General features: G+C 45.1%; 2 protein-coding genes and 1 non-coding gene across 3 annotated transcripts; all 3 read right to left on the minus strand.

The window, feature by feature from the left end:
* Positions 1 to 1,700: 1,700 nt before the first annotated feature.
* On the minus strand, positions 1,701 to 12,622 carry LOC128451041 (microtubule-associated protein 1S). Its single transcript, XM_053434806.1, has 10 exons — positions 12,454 to 12,622; positions 11,428 to 11,523; positions 10,224 to 10,306; positions 9,593 to 9,730; positions 8,381 to 8,885; positions 8,165 to 8,254; positions 5,182 to 7,628; positions 4,831 to 4,972; positions 4,526 to 4,743; positions 1,701 to 4,415 (listed from the first exon to the last, which is right to left on the minus strand). Exons 1-10 carry the CDS (start codon positions 12,620 to 12,622, stop codon positions 4,260 to 4,262), a joined length of 4,044 nt encoding a protein of 1,347 aa, XP_053290781.1. The 3' UTR covers positions 1,701 to 4,259.
* trnaa-cgc (transfer RNA alanine (anticodon CGC)) lies at positions 9,285 to 9,356 on the minus strand. The gene has a single exon. It is a non-coding gene; the product is annotated as a tRNA-Ala (tRNA).
* A 780-nt stretch (positions 12,623 to 13,402) lies between the features above and the next one.
* On the minus strand, positions 13,403 to 14,234 carry LOC128451512 (cocaine- and amphetamine-regulated transcript protein-like). Its single transcript, XM_053435378.1, has 3 exons — positions 14,097 to 14,234; positions 13,799 to 13,879; positions 13,403 to 13,510 (listed from the first exon to the last, which is right to left on the minus strand). The coding sequence occupies exons 1-3, from the start codon at positions 14,232 to 14,234 to the stop codon at positions 13,403 to 13,405; spliced, it is 327 nt and encodes a 108-aa protein (XP_053291353.1).

Here is a 14,234-nt window from a genome sequence, read left to right on the forward strand (position 1 = left end):
AGAAGGTAGGGAGGTAGGAAGGTAGGAAGTTAAGAAGGTAGGGAGGTAGGAAGGTAGGAAGGTAGGAAGGTAGGAAGTTAAGAAGGTAGGGAGGTAGGAAGGTAGGAAGGTAGGAAGTTAAGAAGGTAGGGAGGTAGGAAGGTAGGAAGTTAAGAAGGTAGGGAGGTAGGAAGGTAGGAAGTTAAGAAGGCAGGGAGGTAGGAAGGTAGGAAGTTAAGAAGGTAGGGAGGTAGGAAGGTAGGAAGATAGGAAGGTAGGAAGGTAAGAAGGTAAGAAGGTAAAAAGGTAAAAAGGTAGGAATCTAAGTAGGTAGGTAGATAGGTCAACTTCTACCTGAATGATTTCCTGATAGTGGGAGATTGAGACCTTTTTAAAACACGATGTTCAAAATAGAACAGGTTCAGTTAAACATGGAGTCAAACTAAATATTTAGAATTTGTATGAAATCCATTGATTCTCTCAGGCCGTCACTGCTTCCTCCTCTCGAGTTCCCTTCACGGGATGATTAGAGTTGACGTCACTGCAGATTGATGAGATGTCATCCATTGAGTTGTGATGCTCTCGGTGAATGTGGGTTTACAGAATTATCCTGATAAATCAGCAGTGAGAGCCAGTGTGATCAAACCGTAACAGAACCATTACCACCACGATAGATGAGGTTGAGGACTTGGGTGATTTGTTCTCTACACTCTTCTCCCCATTAAGTTGTTTTTGTGGTTATTTTATCACGAGCTGCAGCCTGGCCTTTCTTCTTTTGAGTTTTTTTTTTTAAAACCTTGTGGTGCATCCTCTTCTTATCTTCTCTTATCTCGTTGACTTGGAAACACATCCGCCTACAACGTGGAGAGTATTTGTGGCATAAGGTGATTTTCCTGATTGTTATTTTCTAGTTGTCCATGTTCACCCCCTCTCCTTTTGTTTGTCAGTAGGAAGCCATGAATCGTGGTGGAGGGACCAGATATGGGCCAAGAACGAAATCTGTAACTTTTGGCGCAGATGTGGACAAAGGAGGGAATCCAGGAATTTTTTTTCACGTACTTAAACATGGCGTTATTTATTTATTTACATTTTTCACAAATTTCCCAGGAGATAATTCATGCATCGGTTATATTTAGGTATGTCAGTGATAGTGGTCAGTTTAGTGCAGTCAATTCAAGGGGACTGATGAGCTGCAGAGGACATGTCCAGTCTACCAGTGCCAATTTAGCTCTACCCAGTTGTTTAATTTGGCAAACGACTACTTCCCATAAATTGCAGTTTTTAGTTTGTTGGACAAATTAGGAAAAATAAAAAAACACAGTGGATGTGAGTGGTGGCGGCATGGTGGTAAAGTGTTCAGCACCCGAAGGCCAGCAGAGGGCTTTCTGTGTGGAGATTGCATGTTCTTCCCGTGTGATAGCATGTCGCACCATCCAAGGTCATTACCCACTGTGAGCTGGGATTGGCTCCCCCCTCCCCCCTCCCCCCCACGACCCTCAAAGGATATGCACTGCAGACCTGAGCAGAAACGTCAAAAGTATAATATTAAAATAATAATCAATAATAATTGAGCTGCTGCACATTCATCATTTTATTCAACATCCACGAGGCTGCATCGCCGCAGGATTTGCATTGACGTGACTTTCAACAGACTTTTTTACTTTTAAATGGTGATGCACATTCTTTATTCATACATTACCCCCCCCCCCCCGACCCAAGAGACAATTACAAAGTGACAGCTTCTCAATCTTCATCCCATCCAGTTTTTCTGCCAAAACACTCTCCTCTGCCTCTGCTAACCCACAGTGCTTTGCTCTCTGTCTTCATGAATATCATGAATGAAACAACACAAGTATACATACACAACTTTTGCACATGCGGGACACATACATGTACATACAGTTACAATTCACTTGGCTACTCTGGGGTTCGAGTAACGGTTACAGATCTGGTTCAACCCCATGATCCCGGTCAGTCGGTGAATGTGGCAAGTGTGTGGGTGTGTGTGTGTGTGTGTGTGTGTGTGTGTGTGTGTGTGTTTGTGTGTGTGTGTGTGAGGTTTGCAGGGAATCGTAACAGTTGTGATGAATCTGAGTCGGACAGCGTGTGTGAAAAGTGTAATTCCATACACATTATTTGAGAAAGTGGTGAAATAGGAAATTGATTGCACTAAATAGAAACTAGTTGCATTCTTCTCGCGGATAAACAACAATGATAAAAAGTGCATTATTTATAATTAGAAAATATTTTGAGGACAATTTAGAGGTATTGAAAATTATATTTTTTCGTGCAGCGTTCACACTAAGAGGAGAATGCTCGGTGGTATCGTTTTGTTCTCGTGCTTTGGTTTTGAAGAATCTCTGTGTCTCTCGGTGTCAACTTCATCGTTTTAAAGGTCAATCAGCAACAGAGCTTTAACCTGCGAATCTTACACATCTCAACATGTGACGTCCATGGAGGAGTGAAGAAGGAAATCCACGTGGTTAAAATGTAATAAATTACATTAGATATTTGCAGTTACTCACTTGTGATTGTATTTAACATACACTGAGTCTAAATCTGTGAAATAGGGTCTGAATTACAGGGAAACTAGTGATGTGAGAGCATTTCAACTGCTTTTTATTTCCATTGAGGAAGTCCATCATTTAAACCCAAGTAAAAAGGGATTTATCATTTATTTATTATTAAAAAAAAAACTCTCCTGTGTACTTTCCTGTACACAGATTTAACGTTAATAGGATTGTAATTAATAGGAAATGTGGCACCAAATTCCAAAATGTATTTCAGGAAACTTTATTGGGAAGGTTTATACTTTATACTTTTTATTTATTTAATTTTCAATGTCCAGGATTATTTTGCCTCCAATTGTATTATATACAACATTCGTTTTATTTATTCTTTATTTACAGAGAACATTTTGGAAATCTCTCATTTACATTGACTTGATCGACTCACCCTTGATTTTACACTGTGCAAGTTAGTCGACACCCTACTTAATTGACGACTTTGATCATGTCCATCACATTCACGATTAAAATACATTACATGTCAATAGTTTTAACGTTTTCTGAATATAAGATAAAAAGTCAACACATGACTCTACAGAAGCATTTGTAGTATGATTCCTTGTTAGCATTTTTTATCAGCACATGTTATGGATTACAATTACGGAGCCATAAATTAATAAGATTACTTTTGTAATGCTGCTGAATTAAATCCGGTATTCTAATCCCTGCTGACAGATTTGTCTTTGCCCACTGAGGTTCATTAATCTCAGGCTCAGTGGGCGATGATCGCTTACTGGCAGCGGACACCACAACGTCTTGTTTGCTCGGCGGCACAATTCCTCTGAAAGCAGGTACGACACACAGCACAATTCACCTGTTTGCTCACAACAATCACCTGGACGCTGTGAATTTTAGTGAATAAAATAAATAGAAAGCAAGAAATATTTTCACAAAGTTTGCACACTCCTGTCCTTAGGGAAAATCTGGAGCTGTTTTTTTTTTAACTTTCTTGTACTGTGGTTATTCAGGACCGTGGTCTTTCGATTGAAAACAGGACTTATTTATTGCACTTTCAGATTTTAAGATGTTTCACTTAAGACCCTATGCTCGTGCTCAATTACCACCAGAGAGCAAACGTTTCACACGTGCACAGATGCAGAGTGAGCGCGGGAAATCTGAGCGTAAGCAGAGCAAAGCTAAGCTATTTGAATGCGGGCGCAAGGTTTTGAGTAAAAGTTTAACAAATTCTCAATGTGAAATCATTACGTCCTGATTTTAAACTGAAACATCAGGCTCTTGAATGAAGATAAGCGAAAAACAACCGTTGAATTTCTCACAGGTGAACTGGTAGAACTGAACTGGGCCCAGAAACACATCTTAGGCTGCTCTCACTCAATCAACTATCCCACAGTGCCTCTGACCTTGTGTTTGCTAATAACTTTGACTAATACATCCTCAGCTTTTGTGGAGCTGCATGTTTGCAGCTCGTCTTACAGTCAGTGTGGTTTCCTCTCCTGTTGGGCACAGGGTCATCGGTCAATAACATCATGCAGTTCTCTCTACAGGGACGTGTGTTCTCCATGGACGAAGAGAAGTAAGGGCTCTTAATGCAGAAGAAGCCCACAGAGGGGATGGGGAGGATCTTACCTATTGTTCTCATGCAGTACAGAGCCTTAAATTTCCTTTATATCTCCCTTATCTCCATTTCTACAAAACTCTTTTGATTCCCTTTAGCTCATATTCACCCTCCACCTCTGCGCCTCACAGCGAGCCTCAGAACTCGATCTTGCAGGCGGGGAAGGTCTCGTCCTGCATGGCCACAGTGCTGTTGGATCCCAGCACGGTGATGCCCAGCTCTTTCTGTCTGTCCTGGGTGTGCTGGTACCACTCCTGCATCGGCACCGACTCAAAGGTCGGGATCACCGTCACCTGGAGGTACGCAGAAAGAAGCCTCACATTTAACCTCAGCTGTTTGTCGATGTTCTTACCATGGATCCTTAACAGTCGGAGTGAATCCAGATGATTAAGTGTGTGTCTACCTGTACAGTGTCAGACCAGGACGCCTTTCCATCCAGCAGAGCATCCAGTGTTTGCCTCATCAGCTCCTCCCTCTCCTGATTGTCGCCGCTGATGATGTAGCAGGAGGAGCGGACACACCTGAAGAAATCCACGGTGACGGTTGGCGAGGAGGCTCCAGAGGGGATGTACGCCAGGTCCACGTACACGCTGGCTTCTCCGACAGAGGGAGCCTTTGAGCCTGGGGTAGAAAGCATAGGAGAGGAGTCAGTGGACACGCTTCAGTCTGCAGAGCTACCATTTGAGAGGAGATAGGAAACACCTGTACCGGGACTGGAGGAGGATTTTGCTGGTGCTGCGCGGGGGCTGGACGAAGGCGTACGAGTGGAAGAGGTGTTCCCTTTGGTGACTCCACTTTGAATTCCTGTCCGGCTTTTCCCCGAGGCGGATCTCTGGGGACCCTCGACAACCTGGTGACGCAAAAAACCAGCAAAACTCTAGACAAGGCTCGGTTTCAGATTTCTCTCAACACACATGCCACGTCAATGTCTGTAAAAGACTGGTAATGGGTTCAGGGCCACAATAAAACTGTTCAGGGCCACAATAAACTCAATATATGAGTTTATGCACAATCCTAAAACAGACATCCTTCTCTTCAATGCTCATAAGACAAACTCACCCCTGGCGTCTTCTTCCCTCGCATGCTGCCGGCTTTCGCTCTCTTCCCGTGGGCGTCAGGGTCAGACTGAGGAACAGGCATGGAGGTGTCAGGGTGCGGAGGCAGAGGAGGACTGTCCCTGAGCGCGGCAGGAGGAGGGTCGCAGGGCAGAGCCTGCCTGGCGCAGTGGTCGTGTGGGGAGTTCGTCGGCTCACTACACGACTCGTCCTCGTCTGAGTCCAGGGCTCCATCGGCCGTGGTGGACGGGCAGTCCTCTGTACAAACGGGGGTGTTCGATTCGCTGGGTGACGCGTCCTTTGGGTTGTTGTTGTTGCTGCCGTGATGATGCCACGAGAAGGCTCCTCTAGACGGTTCGCTGGTGGCCGAGCTGGAGTCAGGATGTTTGAAATGCTTGAACTCACAGGGAGAAACCAGACAAAGATCCACTTCATGAGGTGAAGACTCAAAATGAAGCGTGCCAGGGGCCGGAGGTCGCCCCATCTCTGAACCTTGACCTAAAGATCTGGGCGGCTTCTTCATTGGTAAAGACATCCCGGCGAAATGGGCTCCGTTGGAGTGGGAGTGATGAATGCTGTCATCCCCCTCTCTCTGGCTCACATAGCCTGGTCCCTGCTCAAACGACATGGACAGTGACTCATCTACTTCTGTGGACTGAGGGGAGCTCACCTCTGCTGGCATGGAGTGTGTGGTGGTGGTGGTGGTGGTGGTGGTGGCCACAGAGGCAGACGGGTCTGAAGGTCCGTCTTTAAAAGTCCCCAACGACAGGAAACTGAGATGCTTCTCCCTGGGGTTTGTGTGGCTCTCAGGAGGGGTTTTGTTCTGGGATGGCTGCCCCTCACTTTGTCTGGACGATCCACTCTGCAGGTGGACATCACCGGACTCTGAGTTTCCAATCTGGGCCTGTAACCTGCTGAGAGGGGCACTGTTGCACCACACGTCGTCCGGGGAGAGGCCGTACGGAGTGTGGCCCGCGCTGTTGGGCCGGGAGTCCGGGGAGTCCGTCTCCACAGTCTCCTCATCAAGGCTGGCGGGGGCCTGGTTCTCCGGAGAGGATCGGGAGGGGGGGCTGTGTTTCAAAGCGCCGTCCAGGAGAGTGTACTCAGTGGGAGTTAGGTCTAACTGGACTTCGTGTTGGTTATTTGGCGGGTTGTTCAGGGGGGATGGAAATCCAACAACTTTTGCAGGTTTGGCAGCGTTTCCAGAACCTCTCTGCAAGTCTGCACCAGCTTTCACTTCACTATCACCACCCTCTCCTCCCACTGTCCCTGTGCCACCTGCTGCTTCTTCTTCTTCAGCTTCCTTACTCGTCTCTTTGCTCAGACCTCCCAGGCTCTTTTCATTTCCTGACTCGCTGCTTCTCTGCTTCGCTTCCTCCACTCTCTCCTCCTGCAGCTTGAGAAAATCGGCAGTCATGTCCTCGGGGGTTGACGTTTTGGAGCCGTAGGGTTTCTCTTCAGGTTCTGACTCCGCTTTTGGATTCTGCTGCTCAGTGGGAGGGATCTCCGGCTCTGGGATGTCTGACCCAGTCCCAGCATTGGGCTTTGTTGAGTTGTTATTCGGCAGTTCAGTGTTTACATGTGTCTTCTTGCCGTCGTTTGCCTCCTTCCCTGCTGGTTTTCTCGTTTTCTTCGCTCCTGTTTTAGAGTCGTTTTTTGCTTCCTTTTTGAGCTTAGTTATATTTTCATTCTTTGGTTTGGAAGGGACACTTTCCTTTTTCACCGGATCATGCTTCGTTATGCCATACTCGTCTTTATTGCCAGTCTTCTCCTCTTTTTTCCCATCCCTCCCTCCTGCTCTCTTTGACATATTCTTCTCTGATGTTACTGCTTTTTGCTTTACAGCCGCCTCTTTGATTTTTGTTTTATCAGCATCTCTTGCACCAACTCCATTTAAACCTTTTCCCTTTTCCTTCACCAACACCTCTTTGACATGTTTTGATGTTGTATCCTTCCCTGGTGACTTGCCACTATCCTGGCTGTCCGTCCTCTTGGTCTTTCCGTCTTCACCCAGCCTCTCCAGGTCCCCGGTGGTCACAGTTGGTTTTCGGAGGAAGGCCAGGCCCTTCAGCTTCTCCAGCCCCTGTAGCAGCTTCGCCTGGGGCGTAGCACCGGGGAACAGCATCCTCACCACCTTCTCTTGAGGGCACGCAGGGTGCCACACAAGCAGAGCGGACACCGAGGCCAGGGCCGGGAGAGGGAGAGCTTGAGATTTGGATGCGGACGAGGAGTCAGGCCAGTTCTGCATGAATGTCTGGTACTCCTGGCTGTTTTTACCAGGACTGAGGAGGTACAAGTCCAGTTGTCCCACTCCCATCTTCTGGAACAGGGTCAGGGGCTCGATGGGGACTCCCTGTGGTCGAAACATTGGTTGTGGTCTGATGTCTAACTTCTTTAATAACTGTACGGTTATGGCCGCCTCCTGCGTGCTCTTCAATACATTGTCCACACCTGAAAGGAGGAGAGTGTCAGCTGTAGTCAATTGCAACTTTGGGTTTTTATACATTTAGAAATCTACCGGGGGTCCTAACAGAAAACGACAGGGGACAAGTGTGGAAGAGCTTGATGCAGCTGGTTGTTACAAGTTAAAAAACAATTCATATATTAGGGCAAATAAGGAGGATTGAATCTACATTTCCAGGTTAGGGTTAACCCAAACCCTTGTAGTAACGTGCAAAGAAATATATTAATGCACTGCAGAAAAACAGGCCGGATTGTACTTGCAAAAATTAGCAGGTTACAACATTTACTTTGGTATATATCTCCATGGTGAAGAAGCAAAACATATCTGAGGCTGATTTATATTTCAAAGGTCAAAGAAAAAATATTAGAGACATATTTCATGCATATTAAAAGTATTAATACAAATGTATATGATTGTGGTTATATATTTATCTGATTAACAAGAGGGTTTTTAGCCCATATTCCCTGTTACTTCATGTCTTATTTACTTATACAATGTACTGCAGTGGGCTCCTCTCACTCACAAGGCTGCTGCTCCAGCTGCAGCCTGCTGGGGGCGTTAAAGAACACGACTCCAAGCTCTGGGGAGATCAGCCTCTTGGACGAGTCCTCTGCTGAAATAAAACAACACGAGGACGCACAGAGACACACAAAGATTTAGAAAGTTTAACATGAAACAGGATAAGATCTCCTCACTACATCCTCTTCCTTCCGGACCATGATCGACCAAACCATCTGACCTTTGACATCCGAAACCAGCTCCAGCTCGGCCACCTTCCTCTCCAGGAAGGAGTTGACCCCCGGCAGGTTCTCTGTCCCGATGTGCGTCAACAAAACAGCATCGACGCGGTCCAGGTGGCGGACCAGCTTCCAGAAGCAGGCCTGAGTGTCCGAGCCGCCGTCCAACAGCACCGTGAAGCCGTTGACGGCGAAGAAGGCGCAGTCGCCTCTGCCGGCGGGAAAGACGTAGCAGCAGGGACGGGACAGCTTGAGGAAACCAACAGTGATGGGAGGAGGCAGGAGGTCGAAGGTGGACGGAGGGCAAAGGGTGCCGGAGATGAGGGAGGTGAAGTCCCCCAGGGCCTCCATGGCAGGCAGCACCTCTGGGGGATTGATGTGGAGCGTGAACGGACGCTGCTGAGGCTGGTTCCCCAACAGAGTATTCCTCCACTCGCCGATGTTGGGACAGCTGAGGGTCAGGCTGAGCTTAGAGGAGGAGGAGGCAGAGCTCTCTTCATCGAGGAACTGAACACACACAGACAACAGCCAGTTGTAATTTTTAGTCCATATTGCCACAGTGAATAACGGTGTTATCTTATTATCTGAAGACTCATATTGGGATATTGTGTTCATAAGAAAGAAAATGCTAACAAAACACAAGATATGTTTGCATCCTGGTCAGAAGACATCTTTAGTATTTTGATTCTTTAAAAACCAAATTTGAAAGATTTGAATGTTGTGTATCTACTTAATTGTTCAAATAATTTTAGCTGAAAGTACCATCTATTTCTTAGGTTGCATCTCCTGTTTTATCTCTCTTTAAGATCAAGGTAAATGCAACGTGAATTTTGGGCTGTTGGTCAAACAAGATCATCCGAAATACTTAATATATCCTCAGGGGGAAATCGGGTAAAGATCAAAGTATGGAGATGCTGGGGATTGAACCCAGGACCTCATACATGCGAAGCACGCGCTCTACCACTGAGCTACATCCCCTCCTTGAGCAGTGATCAAAGATTTGAGAAATGATTCTCGCTGACTTAGCTCCTCAAAGTACAAGCTGTAGAGATAATGCAGGGATTTTCGCCGTATATGTTCTTTTGATTTTGTTGATGAAAATAGCGTAAAAATAAAACTACATTTGTGTTGATCAATAATATAAGCAACATTATATAACATACAACAGTTTGATGCAGAGATACAAATGGGGGGGGGGGGGGGGGGGGGGTCACCTGCTCTGTCAGTATTTGTTTCAGCTGGCTTGGTGAAAACAGTCCTCTGTGAAACAGCAGGTCTCCACTGTCCTCCACGCTCTGTCCACAGAGGATCAAGAGCTTCTGAGCCGAGTCCCTCGACAGCAGAGCAAACACCTGAGCAGACGAGAGAGAAGGGGAGTTGTGTTGTTTCATATTTTCACTGCACAGCTTCTTAGATGTGAATATTTTTGGCTTTCGCTCTTCATAGATTTGATATCTTTGAGTCTAGATGCTTAAAGTCGCACAAAATAAGCAATGAAAATGTAGTTGTTGTAAAATAGTTGATAGTTGCGACTCTTATCAATTACAGTAAATCATATGACAATATCAGTATAGCTGCTTGACACTATCTGTCATCATATTAACATCACGATAAAATAGAAAGTGAAAGAAAATGTTTATTAAAAACAACAATAAAGTTAAGTTCCCTCCTTTGTTTCAGGTTTCAAATTGGAAAAATACAATAATTTCACTCATTTGTATTCATTTTTAAATTGTCATAATCTAAATAATTGTCAACATTTTTTATAATTGCGTCCTTATGCTTTTAACCTGGTAAACTATCTTCCATGAGCTTGATGGAGATCTGGAGGATTGGTCCTCTCACCTCTGAATGAACCTGCTCCTGAGACGGACTGATCAGCACCTGAGTGTCCAACGCTTTGGTGCCGTGGCGCAGACACTTCTGACCTGAGGGGGCAGAGAAAAACAACAACAGATGGAGAGAGAGGGCCAGACGGGCGAGGGACAGAGTCTCTGCTGAGGGAGTCAAAGGAAACCAGCTCAAAGAGGTCAACGAGAAAGTGAACTTGGGTAAAACACAAAGAGGAAGGAAGAGGAGTGGAACCGCTGAGTCAGAGGGACTGTCTGCGGAGGAGATGCCAACTTTACTCAGTCTGCAGTGAGGAGCCAGTCTGAGGGGAAGAGGATGAACGAACGAGGCAAAGAGGCGAACACAGCCAACTGGAAAATAATGACCTAAATACGAACAAAGGTTTCTTTAACTCAAGTTTGAAACAAAAGGGAGAAGCAAAACACATCACTTTCTATTGCAGTGAATTACATTCTCCACATTTTTTAGGCTTTGCAAGTTTGATCCTGAGAAACTGTGGCTCACGGTTTGAGGAAGACTTAAGCGTCTAATGTTTGTACCCTGAATGTGAAGCTACATCCAGCTAAACAGGAGGACAGAGTTAAAAAAAATAGCAGCACAGACAGCAGGGCAGCACAGACAGTAGAGATCTAACTCTCAGCCAGAAATGAAACTACAGGGAATAGAATGCATATCATCCGTCCTAAATGTTCTCTATTTCTCTGCCAATGTTACAAAACCCGGACAAAATCAAATGTTAGCACTTCACCTTCTCAGAAGAAAATTCAGTTTTATTTACCAGATACAAAACAGACATGCTTCCCGGCTGCTGTTCTGTCCTTCCTAGACAAAAATATGTCTGTTCCTGTCTGTGTTTGTCACCAATACTTCACGGCTGAGCTGTAAAACGACTGTCTGTCGGTCTTCACACTGTTTTCCCTGCTCGTCCTTGACTCTGCATACTAACAGAGAGAGAGAGAGAGAGAGAGAGAGAGAGAGAGAGAGAGAGAGAGAGGGAGAGGTGGCACAGCTTGGACACTATTGTTTTCTGTCCGCAGGGCCCACCCATGCTAAACAATCATCCAACTGCTGCTCCACTTTCCTTCCTTCCTCCGCTGTCGACCCCTCTGACCCGCCGAGCTGGCTGGTTACCACAGAGACTGTTCTTTCTGTGAGGTCGGAGAGTTTATGGTTGGAAGGATCACGCGCAGTTTCTTACCTGCACCCTTGAATGACGCCGTGTGATGGGACAGGAACTCTTGGAGATGGTGGTTCAGGTTACAGGATTTGAAGTCAATGTCCCAGGACCGGATTCCTGCAGATGTGAGAGACATTAGGCATTTCTACACAGGATTTATACGCTAAAAAAAACAATATTCACCGTGTTTGACCATTTTCTTGTCCTATTCCTACATTGTGTTTTGTTGTGTGATAGAGATAAAATATTATATTTGGTTCAAATAAAGGTTCATGCATACATAGAGAAGATGTCCAAATGATTATTAATTTTACATATTATCTGAAGAACTCAGCATTTGAAAATGAATGAAAGCTGCATTAGATTATCCACAAAACAAACACTGAAAGAGATGAAAACATGGCTGTTGGTCTGAGCTCATTAAAAGTTGATGATATACTGGTGGTGAGGGGTTTGCATGGTTTAGTGCTGGGACCAGTGGGAATGATAAATATCTTTATTTCTCTCTCACATCAATCATTACGTTTCAGTTTTCTATTATCAAAGCCTTTTCACATAGATTATGAGCTCAAATGTGGCGTCAACAAACATCCTAATACATCTACGGGACTCACAGATCATAACGCATTATTACAGCGTCATGCCTTTCCGCCTCTGTGCCCACATTCTCTTAATGGCACGTCTTTCACAAGTGGATATGTGTTGACTGAACATCCGCCCTGCAACTGCATTTCCCTCAAAGCTTCTCCATAAAACGATAAGTGATGCGAAAGCAGCTCCTGCAGCCTGCTTTTAATTATAACGCGTCCACAGGGAGCAGCAGCACCAAGGAGGAGGCGGAGGGGGAGGAGGAGGAGGTGATGCTGATGGTGGAGCATCTCCAGATGACGCATCCTCGGTCAGTGGGGTGGATAAAATATAAACATATAAACACTGCAACGGGGTCAGTGTCACAGCCTCGCCGATGAGAGGTCTGCATCTGATTTGTTTTCCTCCATTAAACATCAAGCACAGTGGCTATAAGAGGGTGGTCGGAAATGCACGTACCTCGCTGAATCTCCCTGCTGATGTGAGCCTGTGTGTGTCCGAGGTGAGTGGTGCGTCCGACGATGATGAGCACGGAGTACTTATGCGGGCAGAAGTCGATGTTTGCGGTGCAGGCTGCGCGCCTCGGCTCCTCCCGGACCTCCCTCTCCACCACCCGGCTGGACGCCATGTTGGAAACTTGCGTTGGGATGTGATGTCATTGAATAGGGGGAAAAAAAGAAAAAACCTGCAAGCGTCTTTTATTATTACGGGGAGATGACAGCTGATGTGTTGGAATGCAGCCGCGCATTAGGGAACGTGAAGGAAGAGGCTGAATTATTGATGATGCACGGAAAAAGGGGATCGATATCGTTTTTATTGTTTTATTGTTTTTCTTTTAAGTGGCGCAGAGTGATCGTTATAATCAAATGACCAACAAGTGATGTCCATGCAATAATATAATAAAACAAAATCACTACATCTTCATAATACTACACATTTGTAACGTGTATCCCTCTTGTACACATGTGATACATCATTGAATCAAAGAGTTTATTTATTGGCTTTATTGTGAAAAATGTTTCCAGAGACCAAATTTATCAACATACAGAACAACGACCTAAAAATATGACCAAAACAATGATTTGTGACAATGCCATATTCAAACAGACACATTCACAAGATGCCTTAATCCTACACAAACAACTTCCCCAGCCTATATCACAAACTCTGAGAAAACAGAAAGGAAAGAAAAACACAGAACATTGAACCTACTCAAAAAAAACGGCACGGTTTATAAAGGAAAACGTCCTTTATTAATGACAGTACTACATTTCATTTTTTATTATCATCACAAGAAGAATAACAACAGTTGCAGCCACATCTCACAATAAGGAGGTTACACCTTCGTGTTTGGACCTCAAACCCCAGGGCTCTTTCACGCCATCTCTTGTTTTCTTGCGTTCTTCTTTCACAAACATTTGAGGACGTAGAAGTTGCAGGAGGTCCCTCGGGGACAGCTGCACATGGTGCCAATACGCGCGCCTTTACGCACGGCGCATGGCTCCCCTGCGTCACACTGGGAAGACAAAAGCAACATCGATTCAGTAAATTGCAGATATGGGTTATGGAGTTATTTTCTAGATAATGACGAGAATTAAGTTGTCTCCAAAGTCATAGAAGCATAACTCGATCTAGTAATTTACCAAGAAGATTTCAAAGTTTTCAAATTGAAGACTGAACAAATCATTTGTCGTCTCCTAAATTATTATTTGTATTTCTCAATAACATTATTGCTACTAAGAAAAAAATAATCCAAATAAGCTAGTGCAACAGATTCACACAGCTGAAAATGTGTTTTACTTACCGAAGGCAACCAGCCAAGCTTTTTCTCAGAGGGCATCTCCTTGCTCCTCAGCTTCTCCAGCACTTCTTGCAACGCATCAATCTACACAGGGATCAATTATTTTTGTGAAAGAAATCCTGCTTTTAAATAGTGACCCTTACGGGAAAACACATTGCTTGAGTTGTAAACCTGAATCTCTCAGACATGTTGGGTAAAGATCTTCAGTACCAGTTCTATAGAATAAGTTGTAAGAGAGTCACTTTTCTGAACAATGCAATATTTCATTAATCCAGCTGAAAACACGTCACACATCTCTCACCAGGTCTTTCTCCTGTTGTCTTTTCGGCGAGAAATCCAACGAGCGCGTCTCCAGTGAAGAGTCTGCCTCTGCACGAGCGAGCCACAGGTACGCGCAGCAGCAGGTGACCGCGAGGAGGAGAGCTCGTGCGCTGACCAT

The sequence above is a fragment of the Pleuronectes platessa genome, chromosome 11, assembly GCF_947347685.1.
Source record: "Pleuronectes platessa chromosome 11, fPlePla1.1, whole genome shotgun sequence".
Classification (NCBI taxonomy): Eukaryota; Metazoa; Chordata; class Actinopteri; order Pleuronectiformes; family Pleuronectidae; genus Pleuronectes; species Pleuronectes platessa.

What these genes read in the sequence shown, in the direction of transcription:
- LOC128451041 (XM_053434806.1), bottom strand. Translation starts at nt 12,622, where the DNA reads ATGGCGTCCAGCCGGGTGGTGGAGAGGGAGGTCCGGGAGGAGCCGAGG. An exon ending in CAGCAGGGAGATTCAGCGAG is followed by an intron (nt 11,524 to 12,453) that starts GTACGTGCATTT and finishes TCACATCTGCAG; the next exon opens with GAATCCGGTCCTGGGACATT. An exon ending in GGCGTCATTCAAGGGTGCAG is followed by an intron (nt 10,307 to 11,427) that starts GTAAGAAACTGC and finishes CTGCCCCCTCAG; the next exon opens with GTCAGAAGTGTCTGCGCCAC.
- LOC128451512 (XM_053435378.1), bottom strand. Translation starts at nt 14,234, where the DNA reads ATGGTCAGCGCACGAGCTCTCCTCCTCGCGGTCACCTGCTGCTGCGCG. An exon ending in GACAACAGGAGAAAGACCTG is followed by an intron (nt 13,880 to 14,096) that starts GTGAGAGATGTG and finishes ATCCCTGTGTAG; the next exon opens with ATTGATGCGTTGCAAGAAGT. An exon ending in AGCTTGGCTGGTTGCCTTCG is followed by an intron (nt 13,511 to 13,798) that starts GTAAGTAAAACA and finishes TTGTCTTCCCAG; the next exon opens with TGTGACGCAGGGGAGCCATG.